The sequence below is a fragment of the Corylus avellana genome, chromosome 4 (assembly GCF_965113065.1).
Source record: "Corylus avellana chromosome 4, dhCorAvel1.hap1.2, whole genome shotgun sequence".
Taxonomy (NCBI): Eukaryota; Viridiplantae; Streptophyta; class Magnoliopsida; order Fagales; family Betulaceae; genus Corylus; species Corylus avellana.
Genome location: NC_142493.1, coordinates 34041189 through 34057082, shown reverse-complemented (window position 1 = coordinate 34057082; position 15894 = coordinate 34041189). Strand labels below are relative to the sequence as shown.

General features: G+C 33.7%; 1 protein-coding gene across 1 annotated transcript; it reads right to left on the bottom strand.

Moving 5' to 3' along the window:
- Nucleotides 1-8612: 8612 nt before the first annotated feature.
- Nucleotides 8613-14004, bottom strand: LOC132180027 (protein DETOXIFICATION 29). Its single transcript, XM_059592871.2, has 8 exons — nucleotides 13595-14004; nucleotides 12972-13513; nucleotides 11236-11322; nucleotides 9959-10015; nucleotides 9636-9874; nucleotides 9420-9538; nucleotides 9025-9111; nucleotides 8613-8914 (listed from the first exon to the last, which is right to left on the bottom strand). Exons 1-8 carry the CDS (start codon nucleotides 13946-13948, stop codon nucleotides 8828-8830), a joined length of 1572 nt encoding a protein of 523 aa, XP_059448854.2. The 5' UTR covers nucleotides 13949-14004; the 3' UTR covers nucleotides 8613-8827.
- Nucleotides 14005-15894: the final 1890 nt, after the last annotated feature.

Here is a 15894-nt window from a genome sequence, read left to right as displayed (position 1 = left end):
TAAATTGGTGATGTTTGGCAAACTCTTTTTTAAAAGAAAAAAAAAAAAAAAAAAGAAGATAAATTAAAGGATTGATATAACATAAAAGTGAAAGAAGTTTTAATTTTTGTAAGATGTGACGAAAAACGTTTGACTTTTTTGGTATAAATAAAAAATGAAAGGAAAAATAATGAAGTTTATATATATAAGAGATGTTACTATTCACGCTCATTTCATACCATTTTGTTAAATTAATTATTAAGTTATTAAATTTATCTCTTCTTATCAGCTTAAATTTTTAAAACAAATGGTAATTTAACATGGTATCATGGCTAAAGGTATTGAGTTCAAACTTTAACTCCGTCAAATCGCACCTCATTGTAATTAAATATTCTACGTCTTTTGGGACAAGTGATAATTTAGCACATTTGACATAATGTATTTTTAAGTCTCATATCAACCGATATAAAATAAATGTGAAAACTACAAGTATTAAGAGAGTGGATACATTATCATATAAAGACTATTTATAAGATCATTTAAATTTTTTTTAAATAACACGACACTACACACACTTAGTCTTAGATACTACAAAACAAAGTGAGAAGCTATTAAATAAATAAAAGTGAAATTGAGATGATCTTATTCCATTAAATACTAGCATCAAGAGTATTTCTCACCATAATTGCTATTTTAGTCGCTCAAAATATCAAAATACGCATTTTTTCTATTCAACGAAAAAAAAAAAAAAAAAAAAGGAAGAGAGAAAAGAGGGAGAGGGAAGAGAGAAGAAACAATAAAAAATTGTTTCAATATACGTAAATATTTACTATAACAAAAACTTTATTTGAAACATATGTTTAAAACTAAGAGCATCTTCGAAAGAATGGTTAAGTTTTAACTATTTTGAGCTATTTTTTTCTCCAACAATAGCATTTTTTCTTCCAACATGAATAGCAAATAATAGGCTAAAGAGTCTATTCACAAAGAGTTTTTTATTAGTTTTTTCTCTCTTCCTCTCATCTCTTGTCTCCCTCTCCCTCTCCCTGTCTCTCTTCTTGCTGAGGAGCCAAACAAATGAATTCAGAAAAATTTTCAAACAGACGTGGCAATAGTTTTTAAATTAAAAAAATATAATTTTCTCTCCCTTGTCTGCCACTCACACTCTACCACGTCAGTTTGAAATTTTTTCTGGGTTCATTTGTTTGGCTCCCTAGCACTCCCCTCTTCCTCTCTCTGTGGAACAACAAAAATCTGAACAATAGTTTAGCCTAAGTCCCATCTCCTCTCTCCCTCTCCAAGGATCTTTCGTCGCTAGGGCTCAGCGTGGAGTCCGGAGATCTTGCCGGAAATGGAGGACGATTCTCTTGGTTTGGGTAGATCTGGTTAGAGGAAAAACACTCCTGTGATTTGGGTAATTTGGTTCTCTCTCTAATCTTGATGCAGCGTGACTTAGTCCGCTGTAGCGAAGAACAACAATAAAGTAGCGGATAACTAATTTCAGATCTTAAGTCTATCAATGATCTAAGAATTATTCTAAAAACAATAGATTCTATCTAAAGTTTAAATGAAAAAGATGTATAAACTCAACTTTGAGTATTCTCATTAATCAAAATCAATAATAAACAACAACTCCTTACTCTGGAGGCTATAAGCATATATTTGTAGCTCAAAACCCTAAACTTAATAAAATATGACATAAATACCCCTACAACTCTAAACCTAATAAAATAATGAAATAAAGACTCTAAAAAACCTAACTTTAATAAAATAATAACATAAAGTTGGTTTTAAATAATAAAAAGTAAAAATAACATAATGACCCCCTGCGTGCACTCGATCGCAAGCACGCGGGCGATCAATCGCACTTCCAAGGACCTGTGTGATCGATCAATACCAGAACCTGTCTTCTGTGATCTGCATCAGATCTGCTCCTCTCTCTAGTCTCATATATATTCCTCGTCCTTCACTCTTTTTCCTCACACCTCACCATCATTATCTACCTCAACAACACCAAAAACCCACATTTCAGTGGCCAATGGAAGAACCCTCCTACTCTGCCCTTGCTTCACTTTTAATGATAAGAAGCACGATCTCATAATTTGTTCGCCCATATAAAAATCAGAAGGAAACCCAAAGAGACCCAGCAGCCCCACATTTTCCTTCACCAATTGATCAAATTGATGAAGATTACATCGCCCTTTCTTCCTCATTGTCATCCACACGGGCTGGAGAGGGAGAGGAGAGAGAGAGAGAGAGAGACGAGAGAGGAGAAAGAAAACGGTTGGATTAAAAATAATTAAAAAAATAAAGAGTGAAATAAGAGTATTGGTATAAGTGAGTGATACTAAAATGCATACTTGTATTCTACTAAGAATGATGTGGTTATTAAAATTATCATTGTACTTGTGATTTATCATTATTAAGTTTTGGTCCAAGAGTGATTTTAATAGTCACATCATTATTAATATGACATAAATATGTCATTTAGAATTACTCGTACAAGTTTTCTTAGAGTCTTATTAAAGTCATCCAAATAAAATATAATTTTTAAAATTACTGTTAAATTTAAAATGTGATTTATTCACTTTGGATTTATTGACTATTTTAAAAATTACATCCCAATTAAAATAATTATAAGAGAATTTTAGAATTACTTATAACATTAAAAAAAAAAAGAAAAAAAAGAAGAAAAAAAAAGGTGATAATTAGAGCACATGCCGAGGATGCGGTAAGAGCAAACGTCACTCTTTAAGACAGTCGTCATTCATTGCGCCCCATTTGATACGGGCGGCCTGTGGTTTTACAGCAAACAGGTAGGTGACGAAATTGCTGTTGAAACGAATTTTCTTATGAATTGGTTGACGATGGACAAAAAAAAAAAAAAAAAAAAACCCTCATAATATTTCTTTCAAATTTAACTCTAATTTTTTTTTTTTTTTATATCACATTAATTATCTTTTATTATTATTATTATTCAAATAAAAAAATTACTATTTTTTTATTTATATTTTTTCATATCAAATATATATATATATATATTTTCGCATCAATTTCAAGCCACTAAAAAAACAAAATCCAATGACAAACAGCCCAATGTGTCATAGTCAGTCTGAGTGGGTAACAAATTCCATATATGGGTGCCGCAAATCTACCAGTCAACCCCATCTTCTGTACTGTAATGTCAGTTTCACTTTCTCCATCGGAGAATGGTAGTTGACCATAAATTATTGAGAGGCACTTCAAACGTACGTAAAAGCCCAAATGTCGATTTTTGGGCTTTTAATATTAAAAAAAAAAAAAAATCTTTATGCTTTTTGACACGTAAACACAATTCAACTCAATCCTTCCGTTTACTTTTTGTTAGTGGCCTATCTCTTTTTTTGAAAAATGTTAAAATCATAACATAAATTTAACTTGCAGACAATTTCTCTCCTTTCGTTCAACTTTCGTTCCCATCCTCCACAACGCGTACTTTCCATCTGCCTAGCGTCCACTTTTCAAAACCGCCTACCACCACCGGTCGGCCTTGACGTGGACGGTTGCACGTCAAGTTGCAAGAATGAAGATATTACAACGAACATGGCCCCACCTTGATTGGAACCGCGAAATGACGTGTACGGCCCAGATTCAAAATCCAACACCACAATCGTCATTCCCTCCCACCACACCGCCCATCTTCCCGGAGATAGAAAAAGAATGTTAAAAAAGGAATGTGAGAATCACCCCCACCTGTTAAATTCTTTAGATAATTTTACGTGAAATTATTAGGTTTTGAATAATTATTCTGCCATTTACATTTCGCAATTTTAAGCACATAATATTTGGTTTAGGATATTTACAAAATTAGGGAAATTTTAATACGCCAATAATTCAAAAAGGTCATAAATGGCAAATATATTATGGAAAATGATGTGTAACATGACTAATATTATTTAGGATAAAGTCTACTTGACCTTCTCAAATTACCACTCCAATGATAATCTACCTCTTAAACTATCAATTGCGATAATTTACTCTCAAATTACCAAAACAATGATAATGTACCCGAAATTTTAATAAAATCATGAAATTATCTCAATTTCATTAAGTGTGGTTTCAGCTAATTGAGCTACTCTTTGAGACAGATAGTAGTTAGCTTTTAAAACCATATTTTATTTTATTTTAAAATAAAATAAAATAAAAAATGAAAAAAAATGTCTGAAGCAACCCTATCTATTTTTTGTCTTTCTTTTATTTGGTATTTTTTAAAAAAAATGAAAACTGGTATTTTTTCATAATAATGTCATTTTTTTTTTAAGAAAATGTAATTATTATGAAGAAAAATACAATTTTTCATTTTTTTTTATAAAAAAACTAAATAAAAGAAAGGCAAAAAATAGATAGAGTTGCTTCAGACATTTTTTCCATTTTTTATTTTTATTTTTTTTAAAAAAAATAAGGCAAAAGTTAGACTTTTGTTGGACAAAAATGTTGGGCCTTTAGGATTTGCCAAAATTCAAATTTTTTTTACACGTAAGAGAGAAGTTGGCCATGAGTTGGGTTTGTATTGTATCCATATCAAACCTCTTTTTCTTTAGTGATTCCTAATTATAAGTAAAAAATCGCAATTTAGGAGCAATGACAATAAACTAAGTGTGAAAAAAGAAAAACCTTCAATTTGGTGGAAGACTAATATAAGTACGATTTTGTTTTTGATAATGGGGGGGGGGGGGCGCTCGCATGGAGCCAAGAGGAGACCAAATGAAGAACTAATTTAGTAGTATTTAATTATTGTCAAACAATAATTATATGAAGATAGTACATGTCACACAAAAAAGACATGGCAAATAGGCAATCAACCGAAATAAACAGATATCTGGCAAAGAGGATCAACGCCATGAAATACCAAATTTCCAAGCTGCGGAGGATTTGGAAAGACACTCATCAAATAAAGCTTTCTCTACGTGAACGCCAGCTTAGCTATCAAGTATATATCAACCCTACAAAATGCTGTATATATTTTCTCTCTCACAGAGAAAAATCTAAGATATTTTATTTTTTTGTTAGGTGGGAAACGAAAGAAACTACTGTTGAGTACTCAGGTCCACCACAAAAAAAAAAAAGAAAAAAAAAAAGGCATTTAATCCTAGAGATAACGTTCAAGATTCGACTTGACATTTGATTATGATATAATGAGACAAATTAAGGTTTTCATTTTGTTTAGGTTTGAACTTTTGGGTCAGATTATTAACTTTGCCCTTAACAATGCCAAATGCATGCTGTTGATTATGTTAAAATAATAGCCAAGTAATTACGTTCGTAATTTTTTTATTTTCTTATATTTTTCAAATGAGTGATAAGGTGGTCCTGAGTATCAGAGTAGTGATTAAATAATTAAGAGTATCATCTTTATGGATTTGAACTTTTCAAACAAATGAAAATTTAAGTCAACAAAACACGCATGACCTTTAAATTACAATTAAGAAAAAAGTTAAATGGGTTGCTTTGACTACTTCCTAGATGGTGATTTTTGTTTTTTCCTTAAAATAATTTTTAGTGTTTTTGTATTGTTTGTTAATTATTTTACTTTTCTTTGTAAAAAAAAAAAAAAAAAAAAACACTATTTTAAAAAGAATTGACAAAAAAAATTATGTATATTACTAGGACAAATAATTAAGTGTAATCTGTGCAATTAATATGATAAATATATTATTTAAAAACATTAAATATAATAAAATAAAATTTTAATTCTTCCTCTTCATGGGCAAACACATATGTTTTTTTGGTCCCCACTAGAGGACAGAAGTGGCTGCTTACCATTCTCCATGTGAGAGAGAGAGAGAGAGAGAGAGAGAGAGAGAGAGTTGGCCTTATGTTTCAGTAAAGCTGCCTCACCGTAAGAGCCAACAATCTTCTGTACGTAAGAGCATCTCCAACAGATGCTGTAAGTTAACTCTTTAGCTAAATTTAACAATTTTCGTCGTCCAGCAGTGTTGGAAGATAGTGCTTTTCCTTTGAAATTGCCACAGTACTCTTTCAAAGGATACTTAGTAGTAGTAAGTGATATTTTATTATATTTTATTTTTAATCTTTTTTCTCTCTTTCTCCCCTTCTCCCTCAATGCAGTGATATTTTATTATATTTTATCTTTCTTTCTATTTTTTCAATTTTTTTCTCTCTTTCTCTCCTAAGGCTCCCTTCTCTGAGTTCTCTCTCCCTCCCCACAAAAAAACTCAAACCCAGCCATTCGAAGCAAAGGAGAAGACCACACATCCCAACAAATCAGACGTTTCATCTCCGCCTGCAGCTGCTTGTCCTCCCATGTCAATCCTGTGCACGAAGGTCTTGGCTTTGTCCGGATCATCAGTAGGAGTTGCTGGGGTGGGAGCACCGATCTCGCTGCTGTCCGGATCATCAGTAGGCCTTGGCCTGGTTACGTTTTTCAGAGAAGACAATAGGGGTAGAAGTGCTGACCCCCCTGTGGCGATTTGGGAACAAATATATTCCTTGAGCTGGATAGAAGTAGATGATGATGATAATTTTCCAGGCCGAAAACGATACCCAGCAATGGCATAAAAGATAAGATCAGCCTGCACAAATTTTGAGAGTTGAATTCTTGGGTGTGAAATTTTGCAGGATTTGTTGCCTCCACCGTTACGAAAGAGCCCATACCCACCAAGAGATTTGCAGGGATTGGGAGCGAGAGGGAAACCAGCGATTGGGGAATAATATGGTTTTGCTGTGAGAGAGAGTAATGAGAGGAGAGAGAGACGAGAGATTGAGAAGAAAATAAAATGATAAAATAATATTTTATTAGAATGAATAGTTAAAATAGATGATCTTGGAGTGTGTAGTAAAAAATGAATTAGTTAAAATGAAACAAAAAAAAAAAAGGTGGTATTTTGAGTTGTTAAACTACAACTCATTGCTGGTGATGCCTAAGTAGTAAGGGCCTAGGTAATTAAGACCTAGGCCGCTTACCATTCCAGACACAGAGAGATGGCCTTATGTTTCAGTAAAACAGCCTCACCGTAAGAGCCAACAATCTCCAGTACTTAAAGTAGTAGCCGCGAAAGTAGTAGCGCGGCCTTGGTAAGAACCAACTTCTTCATGTACTTAATAAATCACAAACATTTTCCTAAGGTATACTTTAATTAGCTAGAGATTACAAAGCGAAGATTATTAGTTTGAATTATTTATCTCTTTTTGTATGGACATGTCAAAAAAATAATAAATTATAAAGACCAATGAAGACAAATTATCTAATGTTAAAAGCTGATTATGTCATGCCTTAAGCTTACATATAGTGAAGTTAATACTGATTTAAAAAACATATTTTTTAATTTTGATACGACATTAAAGTGAGTAGTGTCTTGTTGTTGTTGGACCTTTCGTTTCAAAAATATTTTATATTTTAAAAAATGTTATGCGCATGGTTGTTATAATTTAAAAGGTCAATAACTTTTTGGTATTTGGGTTTTGAGGTTTTTTAATTTTACCTCTTAAGTTTTAAAACATGACAAAACTAGTACCTCAGATTTTGGAAAAGATCGAATCACCACCTCCAATTTGAAAAATTCTATGGGAGTGGCCGAACCACCCCATGGCCCTTGGGGGTGGCTCGGTCACCCCTAAGGTCAAACTGGGGGTGGCCGGCTACCCCCATAGAATTTTTCAAACTGAAGGTGGTGATTCGGTATTTTCCAAAATCTAAGGTACTAGTTTTGTCATGTTTTAAAACACAAGGAGAAAAATTAAAAAATCTCAAAATCCAAATACCAAAAATGTTATCAACCCTAATTTAAAAAATGTTGGAACTTCGTACTTCATGGGTATTAGTGTCCTTTGGAAATTTGTTTTCATCACTCTAAAATAATTGAAACAAAGACAGAATTAATATATTTGCTGGTTGTTGTTCATCTGGGAGATTGAAGGGTAATTTCCTCTTATGTTAGAACTCACCTTTTTCTCTTCTGTTAATAAGGTCAGGGTAGGAGTAATGCTAAAAGTTAAAAGTTTCTCTTGTATTACTCTAAAAATAAAATATCTTTTAAAATCATTATTTGATCAAAAAATATTAATTAATCGTAAGTCTAATGGCAATTTTAAAAACTACGTCATTTTTAATTAGACACAAAAAGAATTTCTAGCATTACTTGTTACCGCTCACTTGTCACAGAATAAAAACAACATTATTCATTGTTGGCTCGGACAGATTATGCCATTTAGGTGTTTGATAACCGTTGTTGTAGTTGCTTTACTGTGTAATGGGCAAGTAGTTGGCTTATTGTGGAGTCATCTTGTTGAACAAGAGTAAATTCAATTTCAATTAATTCTCAAATTTTCTTTATAATAGTTCAATCAGACGAGCCTTACCATCTGTTTGGGTTTATGCTTTTAGAAAAATGCAGCTAAGTGTTTAGTAAATTACAGTTTAGTCTTCAAAGCCGTGCATTTTGCATTCATTTGCCTGCGATTTGAGAATGCCAAAAAAAATATCATTTTCAAAATACATTTTTAAACTATACATTTATGCAATTTGGTTTAAAATCGCATTATTAGTGAAATTGCAATGACAAAACACACTACAATCTTAATAAGGAAAACAAACTTCAAGAATATCTGCACTGGGTGCTCTACTGCCGGCAGTATGTCAAACTAAATTGCTCTTTAAAGAAAAATGTGATGCTACACTAAATTGTTGAAAGAGCTCTTGCGGGCATAGGGCTCAAAATGTAGAAGAAAAATATGCTTAGAAGTAGGGTCTGCACTCACCGATGATGTTATTGGTAGAACCACTACGCCGCCTAATTTTTTTTATTTGGAAGTTTACAAAAAAGTCTGTCATGTTTCTTCACTTTCACTTTTAGGTCTCAGCGGTTGTTTCTACATCGTTGTCTTCTCGTTCTGTAGGTCCTCCCCATTTCTTTATTCTGTCTTCAGCAATAGAAGCCTGTATTTCACACCAATTTTGTAAATTCCTCAATGCTTAACACGTGTTTAGTGTGGAGCAAATTTGTGTAATTAAGGATTGGTTTGCCTTTGAAGTGTGAAGTACTTTACCTCTTTGTTCCAGTTGGTCCTATAAATGATGATGAAAAGAACACACGTCTGCACGATTGTTCCTATCATCATTCCATACCAAATCCCCTGAAAATTGACAATGACAATATAACCAAACAAGAGGTTAATGTATTGTAAACACCTTACTTTATATGAAGCAATGAGCTCCTGCTTCATTGTTACTCATGATTGTGGTGATTTTCAATTTGATAATTAGTAAATGTTTCTCTTCTAGGCACTCTTTCAAGACCGAGTGAGTCATAGTCAGACCTCAATCACATGCAACACATAGTAATAAGAAGTAGGCGACGAGAGATCATTATCTTCCTCACGAGACCACATGGGAGTAAAAATGAATTAAAAGAAAACTGAAAAGAGGGAGAGAAAAGGCTTACCTTAACACCCATATCAAGCTTGTAACCCATTACGAGACCCAGAGGGACCCCAAAAAGGTAGTAACAAGCTATGTTTATATAAGCAACAACAGCTTGCCATCCTGCCCCAACTGCCACCCCTGCAAAAATAGATTCATCCAATAATTAATATTATTGGATGTATACATACAAGAATTCAACATAGAGAATCATAAGCGGAGCAAAGGGTATAGGTACCAGAGAGAACGGGCTGAACATTGTCAATGATAATGCATAAAACTAGTATTGTCGTGAGCTCTTTAACTAGGGCTTCCACACTTGTATCACTTGAAAACAGAGACGGGTATATGTTTCGTGTGATTATCAGAACAAGTGAGATGAGAATACCGATCAAAAATGAAGTTGCTACTGCCACTACTAGAGAGAATTGTGCTGTTCTTGGATGAGCTGCGCCCAACTCATTTGACACTCTCACACTATACAGTTTTAACATAAAACTTTAATATTTTTCAAGTAAAGAAGATAACTTGATAGGAGGCTAGTGTGTTTCTACAACAAACCTTATGGCAGCATTCATCCCAAGAGCTACCATGATCGTCCACCCTAATATGTTCATGCTGCAACATCAATAGCAATAGCCCACAAATAAATTAAATTAAAAAAAAAAAATCCCAACAAATCCACGGGAGACATGGATAGGGAATTCAAGAAAGAGACCCACTCTTTTCTTCGGTCAGTTTATATTCCGACTAATTAGATTAGATCTCAATCACACCCGAAAAGCTTTTTATTCTTATACTCTTTTCTTTTGAAATTCTTATTTGTCGTTTTTCTTCTTCTTCACAGTTCTTTACATTATATGAAAATATAAAAAATATTTTTGATTTTCATACCACACAAAAAGCAAAAAATAGGTTTTTTTTTTTTTTTTACACGAAATGTTTGAATATTAGAAGAAGTGGTTTGCATTTTTTGTGAGAGAAGGCTTATTATGATCTTTTGGGGGGCAACTTTGATGATTCAGACGCCAATCGTACACGTCAATCGCGCCTTGTTAGAGATAATTAAGGGTGAGGATGTAGGTACATTTCTGAAGGGTGGGTAGCGGGAGTACCTAATTATTAGACCTTTTTTTGTGTCGTTTTGGTTTCAAGTACGGCTAAATCTTTTTCAAGATTTCCAAGTGCAGCAAATTAATTGTACACTACACATTCACTGTATGCTTTGAATTTTGAACTAGGTAGCTTTGATAAACAATAATCTCATATCAATTGATTTTGAAATAATTTTTATCCTTGTTTGAGAAAGCAAATTAAAGTATGTTAGCTTTTAAAAAAACCTCAATAAAATAGAATATTAATTCCACGTCCAGCCAAAGAGATCCAATTATACGGATTGAGATCCTTTAAAATTTATTAAATCTCAACCGTTCATTTCGTTTAAATTTAAAATAAGTTATATTTCAGTATTTAAAGAGAAAATTATTCTCAATAAATTTAATTAGCCATATTTTTTCATTAAATATTAAAACATTACTTATATTAAAGACTTCAATAAAATAAAATACCAAAATACCAAAATTTATAAATTTAAGAATCTTAAATTTTAAAAAAAATGATGAGGAATCTCAATCCCAATTAAACACCATACCTTTACTTGTCGTAGGTATAGACCACGTTGGTGACTTTGTTTTTGGTCAGACAGATACCAAATTCAGCGAGAAAAGCTCTCGTACTAAATTTAATAAATTGATCCTAATCAATGCATGTGCTGCCCCCTAATCAGCGAAAAAAGCTCTCCAATAGTAATAAATAATAATAATAATAATAAAACTCACCAAATGGACAAGGCATCCACTGAAACTTCCGCATTCTTCAGATATCCGGCAAAGAGGATCAACGCCATGAAATACCAAATTTCCAAGCTGCGGAGGATTTGGAAAGACACTCATCAAATAAAGCTTTCTCTACGTGAATGCCAGCTTTGCTATCAAGCATATATCAACCCTACAAAATGCGGTATATATTTTCTCTCTCAGAGAAAAATATAACATATTTTATTTTTTTTGTTAGGTGGGAAACAAAAAAAACTAGGAAAGAAACTGTTGAGAACTCATGTCCACCAGAAAAAAAAAAAAAAAAAAAAGAAAAAGAAAAAAGAAAAAAGAAAAAAGAAAAGAAAAGAAAGCATTTAATCCAATATATAACGTTCAAGATTCGGCTTGACATTTGATTATGATATAATTAGACAAATTAATTAAGGTACGAATTAATGTTTCATTTTGTTTGGGTTTGAACATTAACTTTGTCCTTAACAATGACAAATGCATGATGTTGAGTATATTAAAATAAGTCTTTAAGAGTTAGTTTAATTAGCTAGGATTAGCTTCATGAAGTGGAGGTCATTATATTAAAGATAAAAAATAAAAAATAAAAAAAATTATATTAAAATAATAGCCAAAGTAATAATTTTTTTATTATTTTTCAAATGAGTGATATGGTGGTAGTGCGTATTAGAGTAGTGATTAAATAATTAGGAGTATCATCTTTATGAATTTAAACTTTTCAAACAAATGAAAATTTAGGTCAACAAAACACGCATGACCTTTAAATTACAATTAAGAAAAAAGTTAAATGGGTTGCTTTGACTACGTTCTAGATGGTGATTTTTATTTTTCTATGAAAATAATTTTGAGTGTTTTGTATTGTTTGTTAATCATTTTACTTTTCTTTGTTAGAAGGAAAAAAAAAATACTATTTTAAAAGCATTGACAAAAAAAGTTATATATATTACTAGTACAAATAAGTGTACTGTGTGCAATTAATATGATAAATATATTATTTAAAAAGCATTAAATACAACAAAATAAAATTTTAATTCTTCCGCACTGTATGCTATATATATATATATTTAATTTTGTTTCTTAAAAAAAAAAAAAAAAAAAAGGTAAAAACAAAACATACAAGCTCAAATGTCATTTTGATAGGAGAAAATGTAAGGTAAATAAATTTTTTATATTGTTCTTAAATGGTAGCTCAATTGGCACTGAACCATATTTAATATAAAGTTCACATAAGTCCACAAATTTAATGGTTGATTTGTAAGATGAGATCAGTCAAATATGAGAAAAATATTGCCATAGAGCATCACTTGCTTGGCAAGATGAGAGTCGGGCGATAAAAATAAAAAAATAAACAAGGGTAAAGTCCACTTAACCCCCTCAAACTACCACCCTAATAACAATCTATCCCTCAAATTATCAATTGCGACAATTTACCTCCCAAACTACCAAAACAATGACAATGTACCCCTAAATTTAACAAAATGACAAAATTACCCCTAATTAAAATAGAAACAAAAATATTAAAATTTAATTTAATTTTTTTCAAAATTTTAAGGGTATTTTTGTCTTATTGAAATTTCTATAGGAGTAATTTCATCATTTTACTAGCATTGGAGGATGGAGTAAATTGTCGTAATTGATAATTTAAGAGATAAATTATCATTTAGGTGATAGTTTTTTTTTATAAGTAAAAAAAAAATAAAAAATAAAAAACTTAAAACATGGCTCACCACAGCATGACTGCGGAGGCGAGAGATAACCTAACGAATCCCCAGAGATTGTGAAAGGCCTTCCAGGAGAAGCCAGACCAAGCGCGATCACAAGTGCCACTGAAGATATAAATAAGCTGAGCCAGGATTATGAACCACCAGGAGGAGTTGAGCACCACCGCCGCACCCACCAGACCCCACCCTAGCTTCAGCATCAACAGCCAGCTGAAGAAAGTGTGCAGAACAAGAGCCACGGCCGCAATCACAGCCATCACCATGATCTTGCTCTGCGACTGCAGGAACTTCGCGATCGGAAAGTTCAGGGCGTAAGCGAAGAGCTGCGGAATCATCCAAATGGCGAACACTCCCGCAGCTTCCGATATGGCTTCCGTCTGCCCGATCAGTTTCAACAGTGGCTCCGCGAACACGTATAACTGGCTTAGAATCACAGCCGTCGACAACAGGATCACCCATGACCTTTGCATGTAGATTCCCAGCATGTCAAGCTGCCCCGCTCCGAACGCTTGCCCGCACAGCGTCTCCAGCGCACTCCCCATTCCAAACTGATCATTAATCAAAATTCAATATATATATATATACTAATATACATGTACTATTCTATCAATTATACCGCAAATATGTACCATTACGCCCAAGGAAAAACCGGCGATGACAGAGTTTTCGACGGAGACGGCGGCCAGGGCGAGAGTACCAACATGGCCGGCGAAGACTTGGGTAATGGCGCCGAGGGAGTATTGGCATATGGTGGTGAAGATGGCCGGTCCGGCGAGGTACCAGAGCTTCTTTGATTCAATGAGGAACTGTGTGAAGAAATCGGCAGGCCCCTTGATATGAGGGATGTCAGCAGCGCCAGCGACGAAGGTGGCAGCAGAGGAAGTGTTTGTTGCTACTGGGTCGAAGTACTGCAGCTGGTCTTGGTCTTGGTCTTGGCTTTGGTCCCCATTGGAGGACAGAAGTGGCTGCTTACCATTCTCCATGTGTGAGAGAGAGAGAGAGAGTTGGGCTTCTGTTTCAGTAAAGCCTCACCGTAAGAGCCAACAATCTCCTCTACTTAAAGCATTAAGCCGCCTAGGTAGGATTGATATCTCTTAAATTTAAATGTCAGTGGTTGGTATTATTTAAGTCTTTAAAATAAGACATATTTTATAATTTAATAAAAAAGTAACCCTCAAATAAGTAGATGAGAATAAGTCATATTATTTTAGTATTTTTCTCATTAAATTATAAAATATGACTTATTTTAGACGCTTTATATGAGATGAACCGTTGAGATTTATAAATTTAAAAATCTTAAATTTAAAGAGAATTCTAAGAAGCCTCAATCCGCCTAAATAAGACCCAAATTTCTGGTACTTAATAAATCATAAACACCAATCAAGATAAAATTATCGAATATTGTTAAATGCTGATTATGTCATGGCTTAAGCTTACATATAGTGAAGTTAATTAATACTGGTTTAAAAAACTCTTTTTTTTTTTTTTTTAAATTTTGATACGACATTAAAGTGAGAAGTGTTTTGTTGTTGTTGTAACTTTCGTTTCAAAAATATTTTATATTTTAAAAAATGTTCTGTGGTTGTTAATAATTTTGAGAAAACAAAAAACATATTTCTAGTTTTAATTAAGAATCTGTAGAACGCGTTGGATCATTTTATTGTGTATATCTTCTTTAGAAGTTAGGTCCCTATCTCTCATCTGGCCACCGTTATCATATTGCAGGCTTGTTGTTTTGAACCTTTTGAGCTGATCTTTTTTGCAGTATCTCAAATAATTCCAAGAGCAAGCTTCAGTCAAGTGAAAATTGTTCTTTGCGTCTTATTATTGCTCTTGTTGTCGCTCAGTTTTCCGCCTCGTACTTCTCCTGTGTATATTAATTGTTCCGGATCTTCCTTTCCATTAAATAACATTAGCCAAAGAAAGAAATGTGCAATTGTTACAACTGAATATTTAACTGCGCAGAGGTGGACCACTTTTGACAAGAACATGCATGGTTAATTAGGTTTGGGTTGAAGGGTTCTGAAATTTAAAGTCAATATTAATTAAGTTTATAATTAATGATATTTGCAATTGATTCAAAACATTAATACAATGATGCATGAGTACCCTACACAAAACACAAGCCTGCACGCTCTTGTCATTTCACATGCTTTTTGCCGTTTTGGAGGGCAAAGCTTCTTCTTTTTCTCTCCAATTTGCATTAGGGCTTCGGATTCGGAAATGGTCGAACCTTCGCTTCAAAAACTTTTGGGACGTCCCCAAAGGGATTTTTGGCCAAATTAATTAAGGCAAAAATACACAACTTTCAAAAACTTGTTTTTGCCAACAACCGGGCTGGCACTGTAGTTGGAACCGTTCCAGCTACAGTGCCAGCAGTAAAAATTGACTTTTTACTTAATTTTTTTTTTTTTTTAAAGCAAAATGTTAAAAGAAAAAAGAAAAAAAAAAAAAAAAAAAAAAAAAAAAAAAAAAGGAGGAGAAAGATGGGGTGGTTCCAGCCACCCCTTGGCCAAAATGGGGTGGCCGGACCACCCCATTTTTGGCCAAGGGGGTGGCTAGAGCCACCCCCTGGCCGATCTAGGGGTGGTCGAACCACCCCCATGGCCAAGGGGGTGATCCGGCCACCCCCTTGGCCAAAAAAAAAAAAAAAAAGGGAGTGGGTGCATTTGGGGGTGGCCGGACCACCCCCAAGGGGTTGGGGGTGGTTTCGGCCACCCCATACCTGCCCCCCTAATGCACCCAATCCTCCTTTTTCTTTTTTTTTTTTTTTTTGGCCAAGGGGTGGCCGGCCAGGGGGTGGCTCCAGCCACCCCCTTGGCCAAAAATGGGGTGGTCCGGCCACCCCATCTTGGCCAAGGGGTGGCTGGAACCACCACATCTTTCTCCTCCTTTTTTTTTTTTTTTTTTTTAATATTTTGCTTTAAAA